The 18,973-nt window shown below is 52.3% G+C and overlaps 9 protein-coding genes across 9 annotated transcripts in view; 1 reads left to right on the plus strand and 8 right to left on the minus strand.

The window, feature by feature from the left end:
• Positions 1-172: 172 nt before the first annotated feature.
• On the minus strand, positions 173-2,608 carry GLOTRDRAFT_140325 (FAD/NAD P-binding domain-containing protein; the record flags this gene model as incomplete). Its single annotated transcript, XM_007870748.1, has 11 exons — positions 2,417-2,608; positions 2,073-2,367; positions 1,909-2,023; positions 1,735-1,854; positions 1,328-1,678; positions 1,221-1,271; positions 982-1,167; positions 570-903; positions 405-462; positions 266-341; positions 173-205 (listed from the first exon to the last, which is right to left on the minus strand). The coding sequence occupies exons 1-11, from the start codon at positions 2,592-2,594 to the stop codon at positions 173-175; spliced, it is 1,797 nt and encodes a 598-aa protein (XP_007868939.1). The 5' UTR covers positions 2,595-2,608.
• Positions 2,609-4,863: 2,255 nt separating this feature from the next.
• GLOTRDRAFT_46605 (uncharacterized protein) lies at positions 4,864-5,366 on the minus strand (the record flags this gene model as incomplete). Its single annotated transcript, XM_007870492.1, has 2 exons — positions 4,864-4,985; positions 5,048-5,366. Coding segments are annotated over 2 exons (441 nt in total), but the record flags the coding sequence as incomplete, so codon positions are not given.
• Positions 5,367-5,612: 246 nt separating this feature from the next.
• Positions 5,613-6,524, minus strand: GLOTRDRAFT_46421 (uncharacterized protein; the record flags this gene model as incomplete). The annotated part of the gene is made up of 4 exons (XM_007870480.1): positions 5,613-5,896; positions 5,954-6,124; positions 6,183-6,320; positions 6,389-6,524. 4 exons carry the CDS (start codon positions 6,522-6,524, stop codon positions 5,613-5,615), a joined length of 729 nt encoding a protein of 242 aa, XP_007868671.1.
• Positions 6,525-8,753: 2,229 nt separating this feature from the next.
• Positions 8,754-9,230, plus strand: GLOTRDRAFT_131898 (uncharacterized protein; the record flags this gene model as incomplete). The annotated part of the gene is made up of 2 exons (XM_007870749.1): positions 8,754-8,925; positions 8,995-9,230. The coding sequence occupies 2 exons, from the start codon at positions 8,754-8,756 to the stop codon at positions 9,228-9,230; spliced, it is 408 nt and encodes a 135-aa protein (XP_007868940.1).
• A 1,054-nt stretch (positions 9,231-10,284) lies between these two features.
• On the minus strand, positions 10,285-11,469 carry GLOTRDRAFT_47185 (uncharacterized protein; the record flags this gene model as incomplete). Its single annotated transcript, XM_007870536.1, has 6 exons — positions 10,285-10,471; positions 10,527-10,554; positions 10,607-10,825; positions 10,882-10,990; positions 11,043-11,134; positions 11,226-11,469. 6 exons carry the CDS (start codon positions 11,467-11,469, stop codon positions 10,285-10,287), a joined length of 879 nt encoding a protein of 292 aa, XP_007868727.1.
• A 462-nt stretch (positions 11,470-11,931) lies between these two features.
• Positions 11,932-12,640, minus strand: GLOTRDRAFT_46721 (uncharacterized protein; the record flags this gene model as incomplete). Its single annotated transcript, XM_007870511.1, has 3 exons — positions 11,932-12,259; positions 12,370-12,471; positions 12,540-12,640. 3 exons carry the CDS (start codon positions 12,638-12,640, stop codon positions 11,932-11,934), a joined length of 531 nt encoding a protein of 176 aa, XP_007868702.1.
• A 138-nt stretch (positions 12,641-12,778) lies between these two features.
• Positions 12,779-13,572, minus strand: GLOTRDRAFT_112046 (uncharacterized protein). Its single transcript, XM_007870750.1, has 3 exons — positions 13,538-13,572; positions 13,308-13,485; positions 12,779-13,244 (listed from the first exon to the last, which is right to left on the minus strand). Exons 1-3 carry the CDS (start codon positions 13,565-13,567, stop codon positions 12,847-12,849), a joined length of 606 nt encoding a protein of 201 aa, XP_007868941.1. The 5' UTR covers positions 13,568-13,572; the 3' UTR covers positions 12,779-12,846.
• A 2,112-nt stretch (positions 13,573-15,684) lies between these two features.
• GLOTRDRAFT_107488 (Aldo/keto reductase) lies at positions 15,685-17,271 on the minus strand (the record flags this gene model as incomplete). Its single annotated transcript, XM_007870751.1, has 12 exons — positions 15,685-15,828; positions 15,895-15,954; positions 16,023-16,063; positions 16,116-16,171; positions 16,220-16,265; positions 16,318-16,384; positions 16,445-16,652; positions 16,710-16,747; positions 16,814-16,917; positions 16,980-17,077; positions 17,132-17,151; positions 17,209-17,271. The coding sequence occupies 12 exons, from the start codon at positions 17,269-17,271 to the stop codon at positions 15,685-15,687; spliced, it is 945 nt and encodes a 314-aa protein (XP_007868942.1).
• Positions 17,272-18,150: 879 nt separating this feature from the next.
• GLOTRDRAFT_131901 (uncharacterized protein) overlaps positions 18,151-18,973 on the minus strand; it is a gene marked incomplete at both ends in the record, with an annotated part of 1,305 nt that continues 482 nt past the window's right edge. The window contains one exon of the mRNA XM_007870752.1: positions 18,151-18,642. Coding sequence (XP_007868943.1) covers positions 18,151-18,642 — 492 coding nt within the window. The remainder of the gene's footprint in view (positions 18,643-18,973) is intronic.

Consider the following 18,973-nt stretch of genomic DNA (forward strand, 5'->3'; position numbering starts at 1 on the left):
GGCGTGATTTTCCATTCTATGGAACCGCAAGCCGTGTTCTGTTTGTGCGCATGTGTAGCTTTGGATCTGTACTACAGTCTACCCGGATTATTTATTATGTAACATACAGGCCCGGCTCTCCATGCTCTTACAGAGGCCTCCTTACCACATCCCACTAATACGGCTGCGTGGACTACTTGAAAAATCCTTTCCGGTCTTCAGACCTCTGCAGGCATAAACAACTTCAGCGAACTAAGCGCGAGCGCGAGGGGGAAAGCTCACATACCATGCGTACGCCATGACTCGCACCCAAGTAAAGCGAAAATAGCCTCTTGCATTCTTCGCTATCTTTGAACGGATACCTGCAGCAGCAGCAACGGTCAGCAATTAACAATCAACCAGCTGTACATCACCAGTCAGCTTACTCGGCCCCCAACCTGTACGCAGCCGCAAATCCTGACACGACGGCGATCTCATGCATGTCTAACAAACGGCCCACAGTCAGTCAGTCAATCAATATCAATGACCGCACCCGAACATAGGTCCCATCAAAAACCAGCCGTTGCATCCAACAATCACTCGTCACTCACTCAGGATCGTCCACGCCCCGGCATAGTGCGTCCTATTCCGTCCATTAATCCACATCATCCACGGGACCGTCCCCGCGTAGTGCTGCCACCGGTGGCTCTGCTGTTTCCACCACTTCTCCAGGATCACCTTGTCCTTGTCAATGTCGACCCGGCTCCAGAGCTCCTCGCTTCCGTCCTTGTCGAGGAAGATCGTTTGGAAGACGTGTTCCTCTAATGGGGGGTACTCTTCCCCGGGCACCTTGCGCCCGGCGTGGGTATCTTCCTCGCCCGGGGAGGTCGTGCGTTCGTCGTGCCAGCCGGTGCCATCCGGGCCGTAGGCAGATTCGCCTTTGAACTGCACAATATAATGTATCAGTAAAGTGAATTGTCTCATCATGATAATGCCCAATGTCTGTTATGTGTACACACGTACCTGGGGCTGATAGTTCGTCAAGTCGAAGCTCATCTCTATTTTCGTCTTGTCGGAGGGGTACGACCGGACGTAGTAGAGCGGCCTGAAGTTCTTCTCAGCGAACTCGAACTGCTTCATCGCTTCCTCGTCCTGCGCTTCCACGCGTTTCTTCGAACGCAGAGACGGGTCATACTCCAGGCGGTAGTACTGAGTGATGACTTGTCAGTGGACGATGATGCGACATGGGAAAATTGAGTTACCTTCTTCATGTAGTCGAGGTCGTTATGGGTTATCGTGATATCCCACAGATACTGCATAACCCACGGTCAGAAAACAAGCACGGCGAGTTGAAAAGAAAACAACCTACTTTGACGTTCCCCAACACCTTCTTTTCCAGCCACCGCGCGTCCGTATTGAGAATATTCAACGCTGCGTCTGCGTCGACCGCCAAAATGAGCTGGTCGAACTCTTCCACCGTTTCCTCGCCGGGACCCTCGACCTCCTGGTCGTTATTCGTACCCCGCGTCGGGCGGCTCCACACAGTGACGCACTTCTTCGTCCGCTTGACCTTCGTGACCTCGCGGCAGGTGACGACGGAGACGCTCCCGCGCGAGGTTTCCTCGACTTCCTTCTTCCAGGCGTCGTAGACGAGGGAGAGGCGTGGGAAGGCGCGCATTTCGGGGATGGAGGCGAGGAACGAAGTGGGGGAGTACTCGAACTGTATTCAGGTTTACTCGTTAAAGTGCTATTGCGCGGGGAATGGCACGGGCTCACGAGTTTCATGCTCGGGTCCATGAAAACCCGTTCTAGGATGGCCGACGAGATGTACGGCGTCTGGTTGCCCGTACCGAAAAACAGGGCAACCAATGGGTAGACAATCCGGTCGCCGAAGTCCTGGATATACGAACTGAGAGACGTTATGAGTGCAAACCTGCGGTATGAAGCTACCTTCGAAAAGCCAAACATAGGGAGCATCTTGTTAACTGGTACAAAGGCGAAGACGGGCTCCATCGCCTTAATGATCTTGAGAACCTTGCCAAATTTCTTGATATCCGGTCCGAACCTGATGGGCAAGTTCAGGATGTTGCTTCGGCCGCTGAAAACCCACCTACTTGTCAATGACTTCGCTCGGGAACACGTTCGACCAGAACTCTTCCTGGGGATCTCTGCCGAAGCTGATTTGGAAGCCGACCTCGGAGCCCTTGAACCCCAGTTTCTCGAATATTGCGAACGTGTTGGCGAACTGCGGGCTCCCGCCCTGCACGCCGTCGTTGATGTACGAGGCCCCGTACTTCTTGGAATCAATGGCTTCGGACGTCGCCATTCCTCCTGGGCTCGCCGAGCGCTCGTACAGCTTGACCTCGAAACGGTCTGGATGCTGAGCGAAGGCGAGAGCAGCCGACATTCCTAGACGATTGCTAAGAACATTATTCATGGAATATGAAAGCAGCGTTACCCGAAGCGCCCCCTCCGACTATCAAAACTTTCATCTTCTGATTAGGTTGGGGCATCTCGCCGTGGTATGGAACGGTGAATGGAATGTTGGCCAAACGACTCTTGCTTAATACGCCACGGTGCTGCCGGCCAGCGGTGGCTGACGATGAGATGCGCACCGATCGCGAGATCCATGACATAGACCCCGACCAGCTCGATTGACAGCAGCTGCGATTGACAAGCTAACGGAAGTTCGAGGAACACCATTGATGTGGCGGTGCTCTCCACGTGCTAGCATTTGGCTTCTTCAAGTTGAGGCGGCGGCAAAGACGCGCTCCGCGGCCTGATATATCCCTTTGTTCAGGCTCTACTGAGGATAATTTATGCCTCTGCCTACAAAATCCGCGTCTCTCACGCGCCTATTCGTGGTGTTGTTCCGCCACGCCACATCCAAGTTCAAACGCCACATTCCAAATCCAAGGCGCCTTATTCAAGCAGTGGGACGCTCGACGAGGAACTATGCTGACTCGCAATTTGTGTAGAAAGGAGTGCAGGGCTGCAGGAGGGGGCCCTAAAGCCGCACACATTTATAGCAGAGGAGAGCGTTGACAAGAGCGTTATTGTCAGCCTAATGCTCATACGGACGTAGCAGTTAGGGACGCGCACCAAACCGAACAGAGCCGTATCACCCTTCCGAAACTGGAATCCATCTCGTTCTACTTCCTCCCTACCGAATCCAAGCATGTTATAGGGCATCTAGTATCATACCTTCGGGCACCTCGCTTGCAAAACCTTCGCCTTAGGCCTGCAAGTCACGGTGGCGGTATCGGTTCGTATGCGCAATGGTCAGGGTTGCTCAAGAGTGCGGCAGGTCTCCAGGAAGTGGCCTTCCAGCATCTTTTCTATGACTACCCGGCGCTGCCGGGAGAGCATGTCCGGGATTTCGCAGACTTCCTGACCGCAGTACCCACTCTCAAAACATTGACGATTGTAACTGTACGCGCTCCTCCAGAAGAGTTCTTGGTGCTACTGTCTCGTTATACGCGAGAGCCGCGCGACAATGGCATATTACCTGGCCCGGAGGAGCTCACGATTGAAATCCACTGTCGGGAACCAAGAGACGACAAGACACGAAAGCTGAAGTAGCCGACTTCTTGAATCATGTAAGTAGCCGGTCATTCAAAAGGTCGTCGGTTGATATCTCCAACAGACGTTGCGAGAGTGGCGAAGGAACGCCAACGGCAGGCAACTGCAGCAGTAGTCAGTTCTCTCTATTAAGTCGTAATCATATGAGCAGCTGCTGTTGTGAATAGTCCTAAATAAGTATGTCGCGCATTACTCCTGTCCATTGACTTCAGTCCCGCGTTGAGATTGTACACCCATAGTATTTCACCAAGCACCAGGCATACCTGTCCTTCCCCTCGTTTCCTCCGCAGTACTGGCATTCAATTCCCGATCCAACGCCTTGGCGAGCGCCTCGTCCTCCTCTTCCTGTCTTCGTCTCTTTTCCTCTTCCTCCAGCTCCAATCGTGCCATTTCCTCCGCAAGCCGTTCCTCCTCCCTTCTTCTCTTCTGTTCCGCCTCCACCTCTAGTCGCGCCAGCTCCTTCGCCCTGAGCTCCAGCTCATTGATTGGCCGCTGGGCACGCTGGTCTGAGGCCCTCGGCGTTGGCAAATAAGACTCATCGCGGGTGACATTCGACAACGCCGCCGGGTGCGGTTGCGAATCCGGTGGGAGAGGCAGGGGAGTGTGGTAGCGCACTTCAAGGTAGGGGTCCGGGAGCGCAGGCTCAGGCGGTTCGGCTGGCCGCGGGACGTATTGACCGGAGTAGGCCGGAGCGACGGGCGGACTCGTGTGAGGCATTGGGAAACCGTACGAGCTTGCGGCAGACTGCGCATGCTGGACTGGCGTGGTGAAGTATGGGTCCGGTGCTGCGGCAGGTTGTTGCGCTGGCGTGGTGAAGTATAGATCTGGTGCTGGAGGATAGGCGGAGGCTGCTACCGACGCAGCGAGCCCAGCTCCGGCGGAGGGGGATGGGTATCTGGCATTGATGGGGTCGTCAGGTGGAACTGGAGGGGATGGTGAGCCGGATTTATGACTGGAGCTATGGCTATGGTGGACGTCCGGACCGCCTGGGCGAAGTATTGAAGGTACATTTTGTACTGGGGGTCGTGCGGTCGGTCTGAGCTGGTCAGGAACAGGCGGGAGAGGTGCGTTCACGTCTTTGGGAGGCGATCGCGACGGAGAGCGAGAAGAGGGGCCGGGTGGAACAAGGTGCTTCCCGTCAGGAGATGTTACGGGAAACGCTGGGGAAGCTGAGAGTGAGCTCGAATGAGAGTGCGTCTCAGCACTGGATGATGAGGGCGGCTGGTGAGGCTGGAGCTGTGCTGGGGGTCGAGATGGAGACAGTGAACGACGCTTATCAGCAGGGGTGCTTGCTGGCGGACTGGGTTGCTGAGGCCGCCATAGACGGTCTTTTGGAGCCATTTTGGACGGTCTTCGCACTGGCGGAGGCCCAGCGGCGTAAAAGGTCATCTCAAGATAGACCTCCCCGCGGGCTTGTCCAGAAGGTTCATACATTTGGATCCAGTCTACAGCAATGAGGCGTAGGAGTTGGCATCAGGGCATCACGGAAAATATCAGGAAGACGTACCGTCAAATTCTCCTGTCGTCAGAGTCTCTTCGATGTTGATCTTGCCCTGTCCGATCATGTCATCTGCCTTCGGTTCCTTCGACCAACATTCCACTTTGAGGTCTCTGTACAGGTTTGTCGATTCCTTGAAAACAGGAAATCGAAGTTCCTCGTCCCAAACAGGGTGCTGACCACCCTTGATATCTGCTTTCGTCCTCCTCGTTACCCCGTTCAAAGATACCGCTGCATAGGGGTCCTGCTTGTAAAAGGAGTGCTTATCGCGGAGGTTTCGAGCCTTAAGGACGACCACGACGAGAGTCCCGATGGTTTCTTTCGACATATTGTCTTCGTCGTTATCGTTGACGATGACGCGAGCGGGTGTTGCTGAGCGACAGTGCAAAGCTCAGAATTGAGAGCAATGCTGAAGGCAGTGGCAGTCGTTTTGCCTGATGGGGCGGTGACGCCACTACGATCAATGTCCCACGCGTTCTAATTACACAGCCACATCTATCGTACCTGCCTCTTTTGATGCGGTTGCATGAATGGTAAACTGCAAGATATATTCAATCATTTGGCGGTAGACAGCCTAGAGACTAGAAACAACGGGGACTAGCACCAAGAATTCGTGTCCGGGTGGAAGGTCCCCGAGAGGCCATCTACCTGCGTTCTTATAAGACTGGAGCACTTCCCTGGGCTCGCGATGATCGACGAAATATTTCGTGAACAGGCAGGAGACTGCGTCCATATCACCGGACGTTCCAAATAGTCCCCCTACCAGTGATGCCTTGAGGTAGCCAATTGGCGTGCTTCGAAGAACTCTCTCTGCGTTGGCTCGGATGAAGTCCAGGTCGATATCCTCTATACGGATATCTGAGATTGGTATGTGAGGCACAGCCTTCTAAAGCACGCAAAAGCAACAAAACGCACTTGCGTATTTGACAAGAGCGTTACATGACGCTGGATGAGACGAAACGAGGCCGATAACGTTAATCGTCTTGAACAGAGGATGCTCCTTCAACGCCTGCAGGAGTGATGTTGCGATCCAGCGGCGCCGGAAAGATTCATGGACTACTAGCTGGGCAATCCAGCCTGTACGGCCTAGGCGGAGTAGATAGCTGTGGATTGAGCAGGTAAACTCGAGCCCACGTGCCCTTACCTCCGTCATAGTCCCAAACGACAGCAATCGCGTGTCCAACCAGCGCATCGTCGATCTTGCAGGTGGAAATTACAGTTCTGGAGGATTCTCCAAAGCATTCTGATGCTAGCTTGTGCGTAGTCATCTTGACCCTCGCTTCTGAAATGAATTTTCCAGGTCAGTTGCGGATGGCTCGTCATAGAGCCAGAGAACTTAGTTCGACGTACGGGGTTTCAGGAACGGCGAGACAGTTGTCGCTCCCTCACCCCACACGCCGTAATGAGAGCTGAACAAGTCTGCACATTCTTTGAGTTCATCCGCGCTGATTTCGCTGGCTAAGACTGTTCTGTAATAAATCACCATCTCTCTCGAAGTTCGAGGATCAAGGCCACACAGGGGAAAGAGAAATAGACCAGTTGTAATCTTGAGGTGATCATGACGACTGCTTATGTAGCGTTCCAATACAAACCTTCTCAGGTTTCTACGTTCTAGTCTACGTTTGTAGACGTGCATGCCATGCTCAGCGCTCAGCACTCAGCACGTGGCTTAATTAATAAGGCGGTAGGGCCGTGCGAGCACGGCAGAGCCCGCTACCGTATCCCTCCCTCAGGTTTCGAGAATACAAGTTACATATGAAAAACAACTGACATCGGAGTATTCTGATTTCACCTTGAGACCGCAAGGTCCAAGGCCCCCAGCAAGGTCAGTTCTGTCTGACAATCATCCGCCACCTGGGCTATAAAGGGGAAGAGAAATGACACGTGGCATAACTATCGGGGTCCTTTACAGTCGTTTGCATAAGAAACTGAACATCACGTTTCTGCGCGCGCTGTTTGTCCGTGCCAAATATGCCCTTTTCGGGTAACTTCAGACGGCCTCTCGCGGGGCTCATTGGCTAGGTAAGGACTTGTAGATGTCTGGAGGGGAATCAAAGGGCTTCGTAAATTGCATGCAATGTATAATATATAGCTGTACTTAGTATAATCAGTCATTCCAGTATGTCTACAGTGTTTTGAGGAACACTCTGCCCTCCGGTAAGCCCTTTGCCGCGCGTTTGCCGATACCCGAAAAGGGCATATTTGGCGCGGACAAACAACGCGCGCGGAAACGTGATATTCAGTTTCTTATGCAAACGACTGTAAGGACCCCACCTTTGATTGGTCCAAAGCCCTGTCCCGCTCTTGCCGTTCACCATATACGGTTAAGCGCCAAATAGTGTCAAATAAATCGCGTAGATCTTGAAACGATCGCAGGAAACCTGCGAACGGCCGGGGGGTCCAAGACCCACTACCTACGGTAGCGGGAATATTAGTGACACGCCTTGTACCACACGAGGCTGCAGATCACATACTACAGCCGTTTGCAGATTGATGGGCCCACTTTTCAAAAATCATTTACAGTCGGACCACGTTGGACAAGCAATTGTAAGTCCCCGAGAGACGGAAACCAGACCATTTGGACTTCCCCACCTTCTTCCGATGTCCCTGGCACCCACTCCGACCCACTCCGACTATACACGATTTTCTGAATTGGTGGTCTATCGATCTGCAAACGGCTGTAAATGCAATCCTCCCAACAAAGTTGAGGACGCGCGGCCCGTAAAAGGAAGGTCGAGGCCATCGTGAAGTGACTGCACAGGCGGCTGTGCGCCAAGTCTGCGTAGCGCCCATGGTGCATTCCCACAGTCTCCAGAGAGGATGAGGGTGGATGGTTCTAGATCTAGGAGCCTGATGTAAAGTACGTAGGGCGGTCCTGGGCGGACACAAAGTATTGTATTTTATGTGATATTTACTGAGAATGACAATTTCGTTGGGGTGAAAGGGGGGAGCACCAGACGGAGGGGAAAGCATCAAGTCGGTCTTATAACTCTGGGCGGAGGTGTAAATCACAGTTACTTTTTATAGGAATCAAAGATACAGTGCATGCAAATAGTTCCTATAAAAAACATTTCAGGATTTCAACCCGTGGTGCTTACCATCAGCTCGACATTGGTGTAATGAGTTTTGATTCACGAGCGATGTACACATCTTACAACTGAAAACCCATCGGAAAAAAAGTGTACTGAAACTGCCCATATCCAGACTCGAACTCCCAACTTCATGCATTGCGCCTCTGCAAGGTGACATGCAGTCTACCAACTGAACTACAAGGACAATAATTGTCGCGTCATTGTTTAATATATATTGGTAGGGTATACAACTAACCCGCTGAGCCGACGCTGCCCTGCGGAGTGGACGCTTCACGCCGCGCGGGGTCCCGTTACGTAATGCGCGTCCTCAACTTTGTTGGGAGGATTGCATTCAGTAGATCACATCCATCCCAGCTTTGCTTTAGATAGACGCACCTTATCGTCGACCATCACCCACGGCCCTACTTAGTAATAATGGACTGCGAAGTTTGCGGAAAGGACGCTGCAGCTCGCTGCTCAGGCTGCCAGAACGTTTGGTATTGCTCGTACGTCAGAATCGTTCGTCGTGCTGTCAACCTACATTGAACGCGTTTTTACGTGTTTTTCCGCGTTTTTATCGCGTCAGGCCCTCCTGCCAGCAATCAGACTGGAAGGCACATAAGAAAGGGTGCAAAATACAGCAAATGCTGAACAAAATTAACGATGAACACGACAAACGCGAGGCGCAGAAGCGGCCTGCTCCAGGCCGGTGCACTGGGTGCAACGTCAAATTCAATAGAGACTATCCCTGTGACCAGGAATGTCCTGACTGCGGGTATATGACCTGTGAAAGCTGTTCTTGTTCGAATAACAGAGGTAAGTGGGACGCTATCTCATTCGTGAGCCACAAAACTGACAAGGGGTCATCCTCTCCCGAACTTACAGGGACCTGCTACTGCCCGAGCTCTAACTTTGGCGACTACTACTGCGTACGCGACCCCAAGTGGTACCACGGGAATGGACGTACCGGAGCGATGTACGCAGGCGATATGCACCCCGAGCCCGACCGGCGCTACTACGACTATCCCGAGGAAGTCTGGGAAACTGAGCCGAGAAAGTGCGCAACTTGCGGCGAGATGAAGCGAATGCTGAAGAAGGAGTTTGTGAAGGAGTATCTGTGATCACTTGCCTCGTCTCTGGCGAAATCGTCCGTGTATTGTGACTGGCGCCCTCTGTAGATCCATAATTATGTAACTAATTGGCCGGGCTCCTGCGTGTATTACCTGTGACATGTGAGCGGTGGGCATGCGCTCCTTCCACCGAATGACTTCACTACCAGTTCCCAAGCCATTAGCATCCGAATTCGTTCTTCGGTACGTCGTACGTCGTCGTACCTCTTGACCATATCCGTGTCCTCAAGGACATCATATAGGCGCAAGCCTTACCGCCTCCCGAAAACACCCCTCGTTCTGAGCATTAGAAGTTGGTATAGTAACCTTGAGACGGCTCGAGTAGTCCCGCATCCCGCAGCAGACTAGCCCACTGTCCTTCCATTACGCCTTCCCCGGCAGACTGACCGTATTCAGGCAGACCGTCTGCGGAACCTATATCATCCGCAAAACCGTCCGGCACAGACATCTGTGCGGCGACGTTCTCAATGGGGTACAGGCCGGGGGCGAGATCCTCTTGTTCTGAAAGCCATGTCCCTTGAGCCTGCAGCTCCGGCTGCACCCCCACTGTTGGGTCGAGTTGCAGAGATACTATCTCGGGGAAGAGAGGCATAGTATCACCGTCTGTTCCTGTCTCGCTTGCGACGGGGGAGACGTCAAACTCCAGAGGAGCGGACGGATATTGCTCTGATAAGTCGAGTTGAACGTCGGGTTGGGTTTGGACAGGTATCACGGAAGCCCGCCCGCCGAATACAGCTAGATCATCCGTGAGATGAATCCGCTCCTGAGATTGCGAGTATGTGCTGTAGGCTTTGTCTTTCAGCTTGCGGAGAATCATCTTTATGGACTCTGTTATCACCATCAATCAAGACAAGACTAATACGCACATACCAGCGATTTGCACGCGCGAGCATTCTTAGATGCGACAGACTCGAAAAAGGCCATAGCGTTGCCAAAATCGACAAAAGCAGTCTTGGCAAGCCACACATGAGGCGTCCGCGAGACGACGAAGCCCACGATGAGCTAAAAGGCATCTGTTCAACGGAGCAAGGGAGCCAGCTCTCGACTAACTCACGGCGGCCGTGAAAGCATTCGTCCAGAACGGTGTTAGGCGTTGGAAGAATAGTGGGCATTTGTTATAGAAATGTAAGCTGACTGAGAGTTGGGTCGAAGCACAGCGATAAGCTGTAAGATACGAATGCGCATATGGGCTTAGGAACGGATTGTCTGGCTTATCGAGGATTGCTTGCGCACTGCAGTCGAGAAAATCAACATCGCATCAACCACGCTTATTTCACTGATACGCACAAGAAGCTGCGATGAATGTACATCATGGCTGTTAATAGTGGTGAGAGAGCATCGCATGGCAAGTGAGAAATTCGCTTAACTATTTACCCGCAGCAGGGACATTATATAGCTTCGTGCTTCCCTAGATGGCCGTCCCGATGTGTCTGGGTCAGTCAAGAACTCGAAGCTGGGAGGAGTCTCTTGCAACATTTTTCTTTCGAGTGCAAGCAAACTCTGGTAATTTGGACCTGGGACGGCCATCATATGTTGGCAAGCTGGAATTATCCATTCCTTGAGAGAGCGGAAGTGCCACAGTTTAACTATTTGCTGGCTCAGTAGATCTCTCACGACAGGAACGGGGTCATTCAGTACGCACACAGTTGAGTTGCTGCTTCGTCTTTGGTGCTATTTTGCCCGTCGTAGATAGGGAACTCACAGTCTACATATGACAACGAGCACGAAGGCGGGCGTCCTGTATGTAAAGCCTAAATGATGGTTAATGTCTAGACTTGGTATGTTCAGTACGCGATTACACACGAAGAAGATCTCCGTTGCCGCCATCGACCAGAAAGTCAGCCTACGCCGCTGTACCGTCTTGGTATCCAGACCCCACAGGGCGCAGTCACGGTCTGACAAAGGACACATGGTTAGTACAACATTGATATCCGCTCTGCCCCGTCTTACGAAGGCCGACCTAATTAGCGGACGTAAGGCTAATACACCATCGATTGAAGAGAGAAATGCTTACACTTTGGGCTAGCTTGATGCTGAAAGACGCGTAGGACCAGGCACTATCAATGCAGGCTTTGCCACCTGCCATATGGCGATAGCCACCGAGGAGCGCGAGAGTCTGAATAGTCTCAATCTGGGGGTTTTCTGCCACAGAGCGTAGGGAAAGCGCAGCTCTACCCAGCTGAGAATATTTTGCAGCTTCTGGATTATTCGGTGGCAACGTAAAGTCCATGAGAGCGCCGATGGCGAGAACCATATACAAGAGGCTGAGCTTGTGGGCCCAGGTGTTGTGACCACTAGTTGGGGGATACGGTGGCTTGCCTTCTTGAGCTAAGCGTCTGTAGATCGGCACCAGTATATCCACGGCCTCCTCACGCATTATTGAGGGGATAAAAAATTGGCCATTCTCGAAATACGCCTCGCAGAGGGACCATGCCCCTTATGATTAAAAATGAGGTAATTTGTGTCGTCCGCAAAGCCAGCAGGGGAGAGACGCACGCATCTGAGAAGGAAGGCTGTCCCATACGAGGTCGTGTAGGGCCGTGCATGTACTCGGAGGCAAGAAACCGGCGATGGTATCGTCGTCAAAGGGCTCCCAGCCAGCAGTCACCTGTCAGACATGCTGAGGATGGATGGACAGGAGACACAAGAGACAACAGAATTCACGCTTAGTATACGCTACCAGGGTTGAGCCTCACGCCACGATAGATCTTAGCAGACTAATACGTACTTCTGACCCGGCTGACTGGCCGTAATACTTGACGTCGCCTGTGTCAGTAACAGACAATGTACCAAGAGCATCCGATATAGGTGTTATCTCATCATTGCTCGGGGGCTGCTCTTGGGGGAGGTTACGCTTCTCGGGCAAATATTTGATAGCCTTCAAATTGTCGGTGAGCAATGGATGCCTAGTGCTTGCTTGACTCGCGTGCAGGGTCTCCAGGGCATCCTCGAGCAGATGAATTCGATGCGACATTTCCGCGATTGCCTTGCGCAACTCTTCTGTGTCAGCGAAAAGATGTCTACACCAGTCGTGTTAGAATATGAATATTGGAGCGAAGGCGTCACCATACTTTGAGCCTTGGCTGCCGGCCAATGCACCTGAGTATAATATAATTATAAGACGTCCTACCCGGATGATCTCGACATATACTGACCATTGGGACATATCTTCTCGCATCCTCTGCGCTTACACGACCCGCAAGGTATCTGCTTGTCGCACTTGAGCTTCGACCTTGATAGACGCCATATATCATGTATCAGGCCGCACAAGGTCCAAAGTTAAGCTATGTTTAGACCCACCGCTTGCACTCCGCGCAGGATAATTCACCCCGCAATCTCTTGGCATGGATTTCTTCCTGGTTGGTGCCCCATCGCACACCCCGCGGCGGTTCTCTCGGCATGGTTCCTCCTTGATTATGGTTCGGTGTAAGATCTTACCTGCATCTAAATCGTCGCGAATATACTATGGGGCAGACGAGTCCGCGTGCCGACCCAAGCGGACACCGCACATAGTACTGGCGGTTACAACACACTCGGACTTTGCCGAAATCCTGTCTTGTATTCAAGCCTGAAGAGAGCCGACGCTGGAGATACTATCGAAAAAGGTTCACTCGTCTACATGCGTAGGGGATGCGCCCATCCTCGCTAGCCGCGTCACATATATGTCCTGCCGTCCAGTCAACCCTCTCCAAGTTCGCTCTCCCCATCCCTCCTGCTTGTTATCTCTCAACCACTGCTGGTAATTCATCCATCCCATCATCAACTGTAGACTGTAGTCCGCGGATATCTGACCCGCCCTGTATGGTTTTCCAGCTGGTATGTTCCGGAAGAATTCCATGGCAGCCGCGTCGCAGCCCCGGGTCACGCCGTCCTTACATCCCGCGGGGACGTACGTACCACGCTTGGTGCGGATGACAGTCTCCTGTGTGAGTAGAGGAAGGGCGCGGGAGCGAACAGCTGTAGAGTGACAGGAAGCACATGCTGAGATGAAGTTATCGGCGGGGCCTGCCATTAAAGGAAAACACCTCATCAACGCTCAAGGCCATGTGTTGGGATTATAGCGCCTACCATTCAAACGTCCGTTCCAACCCCACATGGGTCGGCTACTGTGCAGCACCTCGAGAAGATCGTTGGCGGCTGGATTCACCCACGACTCTCTGACTCTTTCTCCGCTCTCGTAGGCTTGCTGGTCAAGCTGAGGATCATTCCCCCATTGGAGACCCAAAGGCGTCAGGCGTTCCCAAGGCTAGATGCCGAGTGAGCTGTTCCCGCCGCTCATCCGATTACGCTGGACTTACATCCTTGTCTTTACGCCTTCCGTCGTACATGAAGGATCCCCATATCCACCCGATTGGCGACCGGTCGTCTGCCACGGCGTAATCCATTTGGAGAAGTCGGATCTTAGAGACGTAGTCGTTCCGATCCGACCATGTATTCGGGTCATCGTAGTTATCCCTTTCCTTGACTATAACCTTCGATCCTGGCGTGTAAGTATAGGTTAGAGGTGAGATCGAGCGACCGAATGTACTGACTGCATCCCATTGAGGCGCGCCCTTCAGAATGGGCGCTTCGTTGTCGTCCTTTTGGTCGACCATGAGGATCTTGAAGACTAGTGTACCATTGGGAAATTTGACATGTTCGTCCCATCGCGGCCTTGTACCGTCCTTCCAAATCTTACCAAAGACTGTTGCACCACGCTCATTATAGTACCCGCACGTCCACGCTATTAAACGTGAGTCAGGGGGGTCGTAGTCGTGTAGTCTGTGTGTACTGTATACCTTGAAGTGGACGTTTCTGTTTCGGGGAAAGCTCGAAAGGCGACACCGGCCTCTCGAAGGTCAGACCATGTAACGGCTCCCTACCATTGAGGGCATAATGCTACACAGTCAATTGGCAATCGCACGCGATTATTCAGTAGCCACTCACCAGCCATGCCGCATGGTACCAATTTCGTTTCTGTCAGTAAGGAAGGTTAGTAGGTTAGACTAAGATATAAATGGAGAACCAATATGGCGAGCCTTATTGTGCTGGACGTTGAAGTCGACTTCCTTGTTCCCTTCCATGCAATACCTCTTGATTGCCTCGCAGAAACGTTCCGGATGCTTCTTGAAATCAATATCTTGCCAGGGGGCATCCACCTTTTCCGACGGCACATCCTCTGGGTAGTCATTCCGGATTGTCCATATCGGCCCTTTATATCCCAGGGGCACAGGGAACTTAGAGGAAGTAGTGAACTCCCTCTTTGCCGGGTCCACAGCGAAACTCTGAGCTGAATCATTTCGTGTGTAAGCTACAGTCCCAAGTATACCTCCAGATGCGAGTACAGCTGCAGCTGTACGCCGGCGGGCAAGATAGAATAAGGGTCGCATCTTCAGGGTTATTTCCTATACTGAGGTCCTGACCAAAATGGTCCCTGTACCACGATGACCTTGTACCTCGGCTTAACTGGACAAAACCCGACCGATTTGCGAGCTTCCTGGGACGGCTTCGCTACGAACCAGCGTGCGCCGGGGATGCCTGCAAGGTAGAGGTGAGAGATGTGCGAGAGTCCTCTTCAAGCACGTGTACCGCTGACCTCAGGACCGCCCAAAGAGTCTCTGAGTAATATGCAATTGATAGTGTACTGCATCAGTTGCTTCAGAAGCTCGAAGGCATGGGCCTCACGGAGATACCACCTGAACAAATGCAGTGTTTTTGATTGGCGCCACGATGCCTGATTGGACCATTGCGGTCCCGCGTTGTCCCATTGACACCCAAGGTGTCTCAGGTGGACCATCGCCAGAGACTCGGGACGAGGTCGATAACCGGCTCTCCGAGTCTTCGACTATGGGCATACAAGCCAGGCGCATCAGTATGGCGACTGTCCTACAGCCTTATATCAAAGCAGGCAATAATCCAGTTTGCCCCGGGAGACCGGTATCAGAGATCAGACAAGCTCTGCTAGGAAGGTTGCTAAAAGTACAGTACATGCCAGAACTGCGTGTCCTGAAAAATAATGGCCAGCCGTTACATGACTGATTGTCCACTTTCCGGCCACTTTTAGGTCAGAGTTGCCCGCCAGCCAAAATGTGGCTGTTTGTCCACTTTTCGGCAACACATATTGGCCATGAGATTCCGTCCAGACAATACATGGTCATTATGTTGACTGTTGCAATGGCCGTAAAGTTATCACTGCATATTTCAGACAGTATGTTGGCTGGCCAAAATGTAAATGATAGCTAATAGCTGTCCATTTGCCTGACCAGGAAGTGACAGTCCGAAAAATGGCCGGAATTCAATGAGCCATCCAGTTTCCAGCATTTTAACGGCTGGCCGTGAGATAACCCCAACACGCAGTGCTGCAGTGAACCACGTCTCTGGTAATAGCTCACAGCTCGCCGCTGTCGGCGAAATTATACAACTGCAGAGGGAAAGCTACCCCATCCGAGTCAATGAGCTTGACCTATTACCCCCACAAGTTTTGGATTTCCTCATCGCCGTCACGGTATCTTCCACCTTTGATTTCGTGCGACGTGATTATCTTGCCAATATCCGCCATGTCCTGTTCGGACAGATTAACATTCACAGAGGCCAAGTTCTCCAGAACACGCTTTTTATTCCTGTGATTATTTCGGCTTAGTATTACTGATTAGAGGGCCAAAAGAGCCGGAGTCACTTGCTTCTGTTCGGCATAAGCCATCCAGTCGTGCAGGAGTGCAAGGTTATGCTGGAAGTTCTGTACGTTTGCATGCCCATCAGCCCTATTTCCGTACTCAGCGGCGTCGTTGAGCTCCTACTACATACCTCAGGCTGGAATCGAGCCAAATGCCGCCGCGGGTCACCCTCTGGGCCATTCCCCGTCAGAGTGACTACCCAAGTCCAGTTCAAATAACATACGCGGGACATCGTCAAGACTCTTGATTTGACCAGTCAAAAATCCCCTTCCCACGGGCCTACGTTCTACAGTCAGTAAACGCAAAAAATACAGCTGATTTCCCCACGAGTAAGCGGCCACAGTGATATTGAGTTCTTGAGCGGTTGCGATGACTGCAGAAAGCTAATCAGATCCAAGCCGGTAACTTCCCCGACATTTGCTCACCTTTCTTGGTCTCGTCTTCGTAAGACCAAGGACTAACTTCGATTTCAACAGCCGTTATAGGGTGGACCTTCAGAACATATCAGTCACCGCAACGATGCCACCCCTTGAAACCCGTATTGCGGCTCACGGAATTGCCCCGCCGCAGTGTCTCAGCTTTACATTCCGACATGCCGATATGGTCAAACAGGCCCTCCTTGACCAGGATGGCCATGTTCTTAACAGCCTCCTCAATCGGCATATTCTTGTCGACCCGAGCCATTTCAAAAAGGTCAAGCTTCTTCTTGCCTCGGAGGGTATTGTTGATGTTGTCGACGCTGGCCCGCAGGGCCTCCAAGCTGCAAAATTCGAGGTCAGAATGGGTTTCCCGACGCTTTAGGCACGGCTCTATTTACCTCCCTTTCAGTCCTGATTTATCAGGGCGAATGCCGCCCTAAAACGGGTATATCAGTTACGGCCCACTCTCCCGGAATCACATCCGACATTGGGAGCATTGCACCTTTACAGACAAGAACGTTTTATCGGCATAGTCCGGGTATTTCTCGTAGAACCTTGATAGGAGTTCCAGGTTTGCCGTGCCATAGTTGGGCCCGTAGAATTCACCTAAGGAAAGGAAGGAACACTCCATATCAGCGCAGATGGCTGAGACATAGCGGCATACTGACCACTGTTCAAAAGCATTCTCGCTCCTTCCGGGAGCGAATCGACACCGGCCTTGATGGCTTCAAAGCATTCTTCATCGGGCGTCGGGACCTCCTTCCACCTGGAAGTCGAGCCTTAGATTCGTAGCATGATATTAGAGGTATAATTCACGTACGTCATGTTCATCAGGCCATGCTTATCGGATTCAGCTGTTAGGCGCCCCCGAGTCGACAAGAAGGACAGTCCACTTACTCCGATCTTCCCCACAGTAATCTGTGAAGCTGTTCCTCCGAGCTTGGCTGTTAGACTGACCATGGCGATGGTGGTCTCGAGACAAAATAGTGAGGGAGGTATAGGGAACTGTGGACTGTGGCCATCCGCCCATGGTATTTATATCCAGGCGCAGTTGATTAGGTTCAAGTAATGGGTCCTGAATAGGGCACCTCCTGATGTCGCAGCCCACAATCTTGGATTTCGGACTAACTTTTCGTGAGCCGAACGTACAGTAGAGGACGCGTCACTCTGCCGAGGAGACATGTACGTTGATCGTGGACGCCGGCGAATTCAGTACTTGCGGAGAGCTTGAACTGACCCAGTAGTCATATAAAGCAATGCGTATACATTTCGCTTCTCGTCGAACCTGAAAGATTGCCACTGTGGGGTGCTGGGTCATGAATCCGGCTGACTTTTGCAATACTACGAAAGATCCGAATATATGGTGATAGCTCGCAAGAACGTTACAGCCCTATCACACGATCTCAGTTCCCATGAATCTACGGACTACCAAGCTCTTGCAAGATAATGCATCCCACCTACTCCAAGTTTTCTCGGCCTGGCTGGACGAATGCGGATGACCCGTGATAGGCTGCAGAAGCGCTTGTCGCCACTCCGCTTTGGAAGTCATTGGTGCCGATTAATAGAGTCTTCTGTTAGCGATGTGTAATGGTGAATTTGCTCTCGAAACAGGTAAGCCTTCAAGCCTTAGGTTGTGAGTCGAAGCTGATGGCCGACCATTGATGTGCCCACCTACCTAAACTACATTCAGTCTGGACAGAGTCAAACGCAGGGCAGGTCAGCGGCAGATATCCAATGAACTCATCAATCAGAGGAGAGCAAATAGAATAGGTCACGCCTTCTCCCCTCCCATCATCTTAGCTATGCGGCCAACGACGCGTTCAGGATAGTAGAACCTATCTAGCAAGTGCCTCCGCTCAACCCAACCTGGAATCCAGCTCCCGCCCACCGACCCGAGTGATCACCATTGCCGGACCAGCAGGTGTTCAGGATGTCGGTAGCCAGGCTCTTCAGAGTGGCCCCGTCCGTCTTGCCACCGAGCGCGTCGGCGCCTGTCGACTTGGTGTTGGCCGTCATCGTAACCGTGCCGACGTTGCCGTTCGTATTCAAGTACGCAACCTGGCAGCAGTAAGAGCCGCCGCCCTGGCTGTGGCTGAGGCAGCTCGACCCGAAGCCAAAGTCCCCGTCCCTGCCGGGGATGCCGAAATCCTTCTGGTTCGTGTTGATGTTGTTGATTATGTCCTGCGCAAACGCTCTTGGGACGCCCTTGTCTCCCTGGTCGCAGTACACGCGACCATCACCGGGGCTCACAGCAGGGCTGGCTGCGACGAGCGGCACGAGTGCCGAGAAGGCGACCGCAAGGATTCTAGAACGCAGGCTGAGCATATTTAACTAGGGAAGCGTGTTAGCGAATGACACGAGAGCAGGGATCACAATGCAAAGTCTTACAATACGGTATTGTAGAGCAGCTGAGAGTTATTTGCGACTGAGCTGATGACTCTTCAAGTTGCGTGGGTATGCGTCGAAGGCATGACAGGTCCTTTTATACTGTCCCTGGGTGCCCTACAAGCGATAAATGGTCCAGTCCAGAATGATTCCAGCAGCAGGGTCAATACTGCTGGAACCTAGACGTCCGCATTGTTCATGGCTGGGTGCCTCTGACCGGTTTCCGAAAAGTGATACCTCCGACTGGGCATCAACCATTCAATTTAATGATCTGGAA

The sequence above is a fragment of the Gloeophyllum trabeum genome (assembly GCF_000344685.1).
Source record: "Gloeophyllum trabeum ATCC 11539 unplaced genomic scaffold GLOTRscaffold_00012, whole genome shotgun sequence".
NCBI classification, from domain to species: Eukaryota; Fungi; Basidiomycota; class Agaricomycetes; order Gloeophyllales; family Gloeophyllaceae; genus Gloeophyllum; species Gloeophyllum trabeum.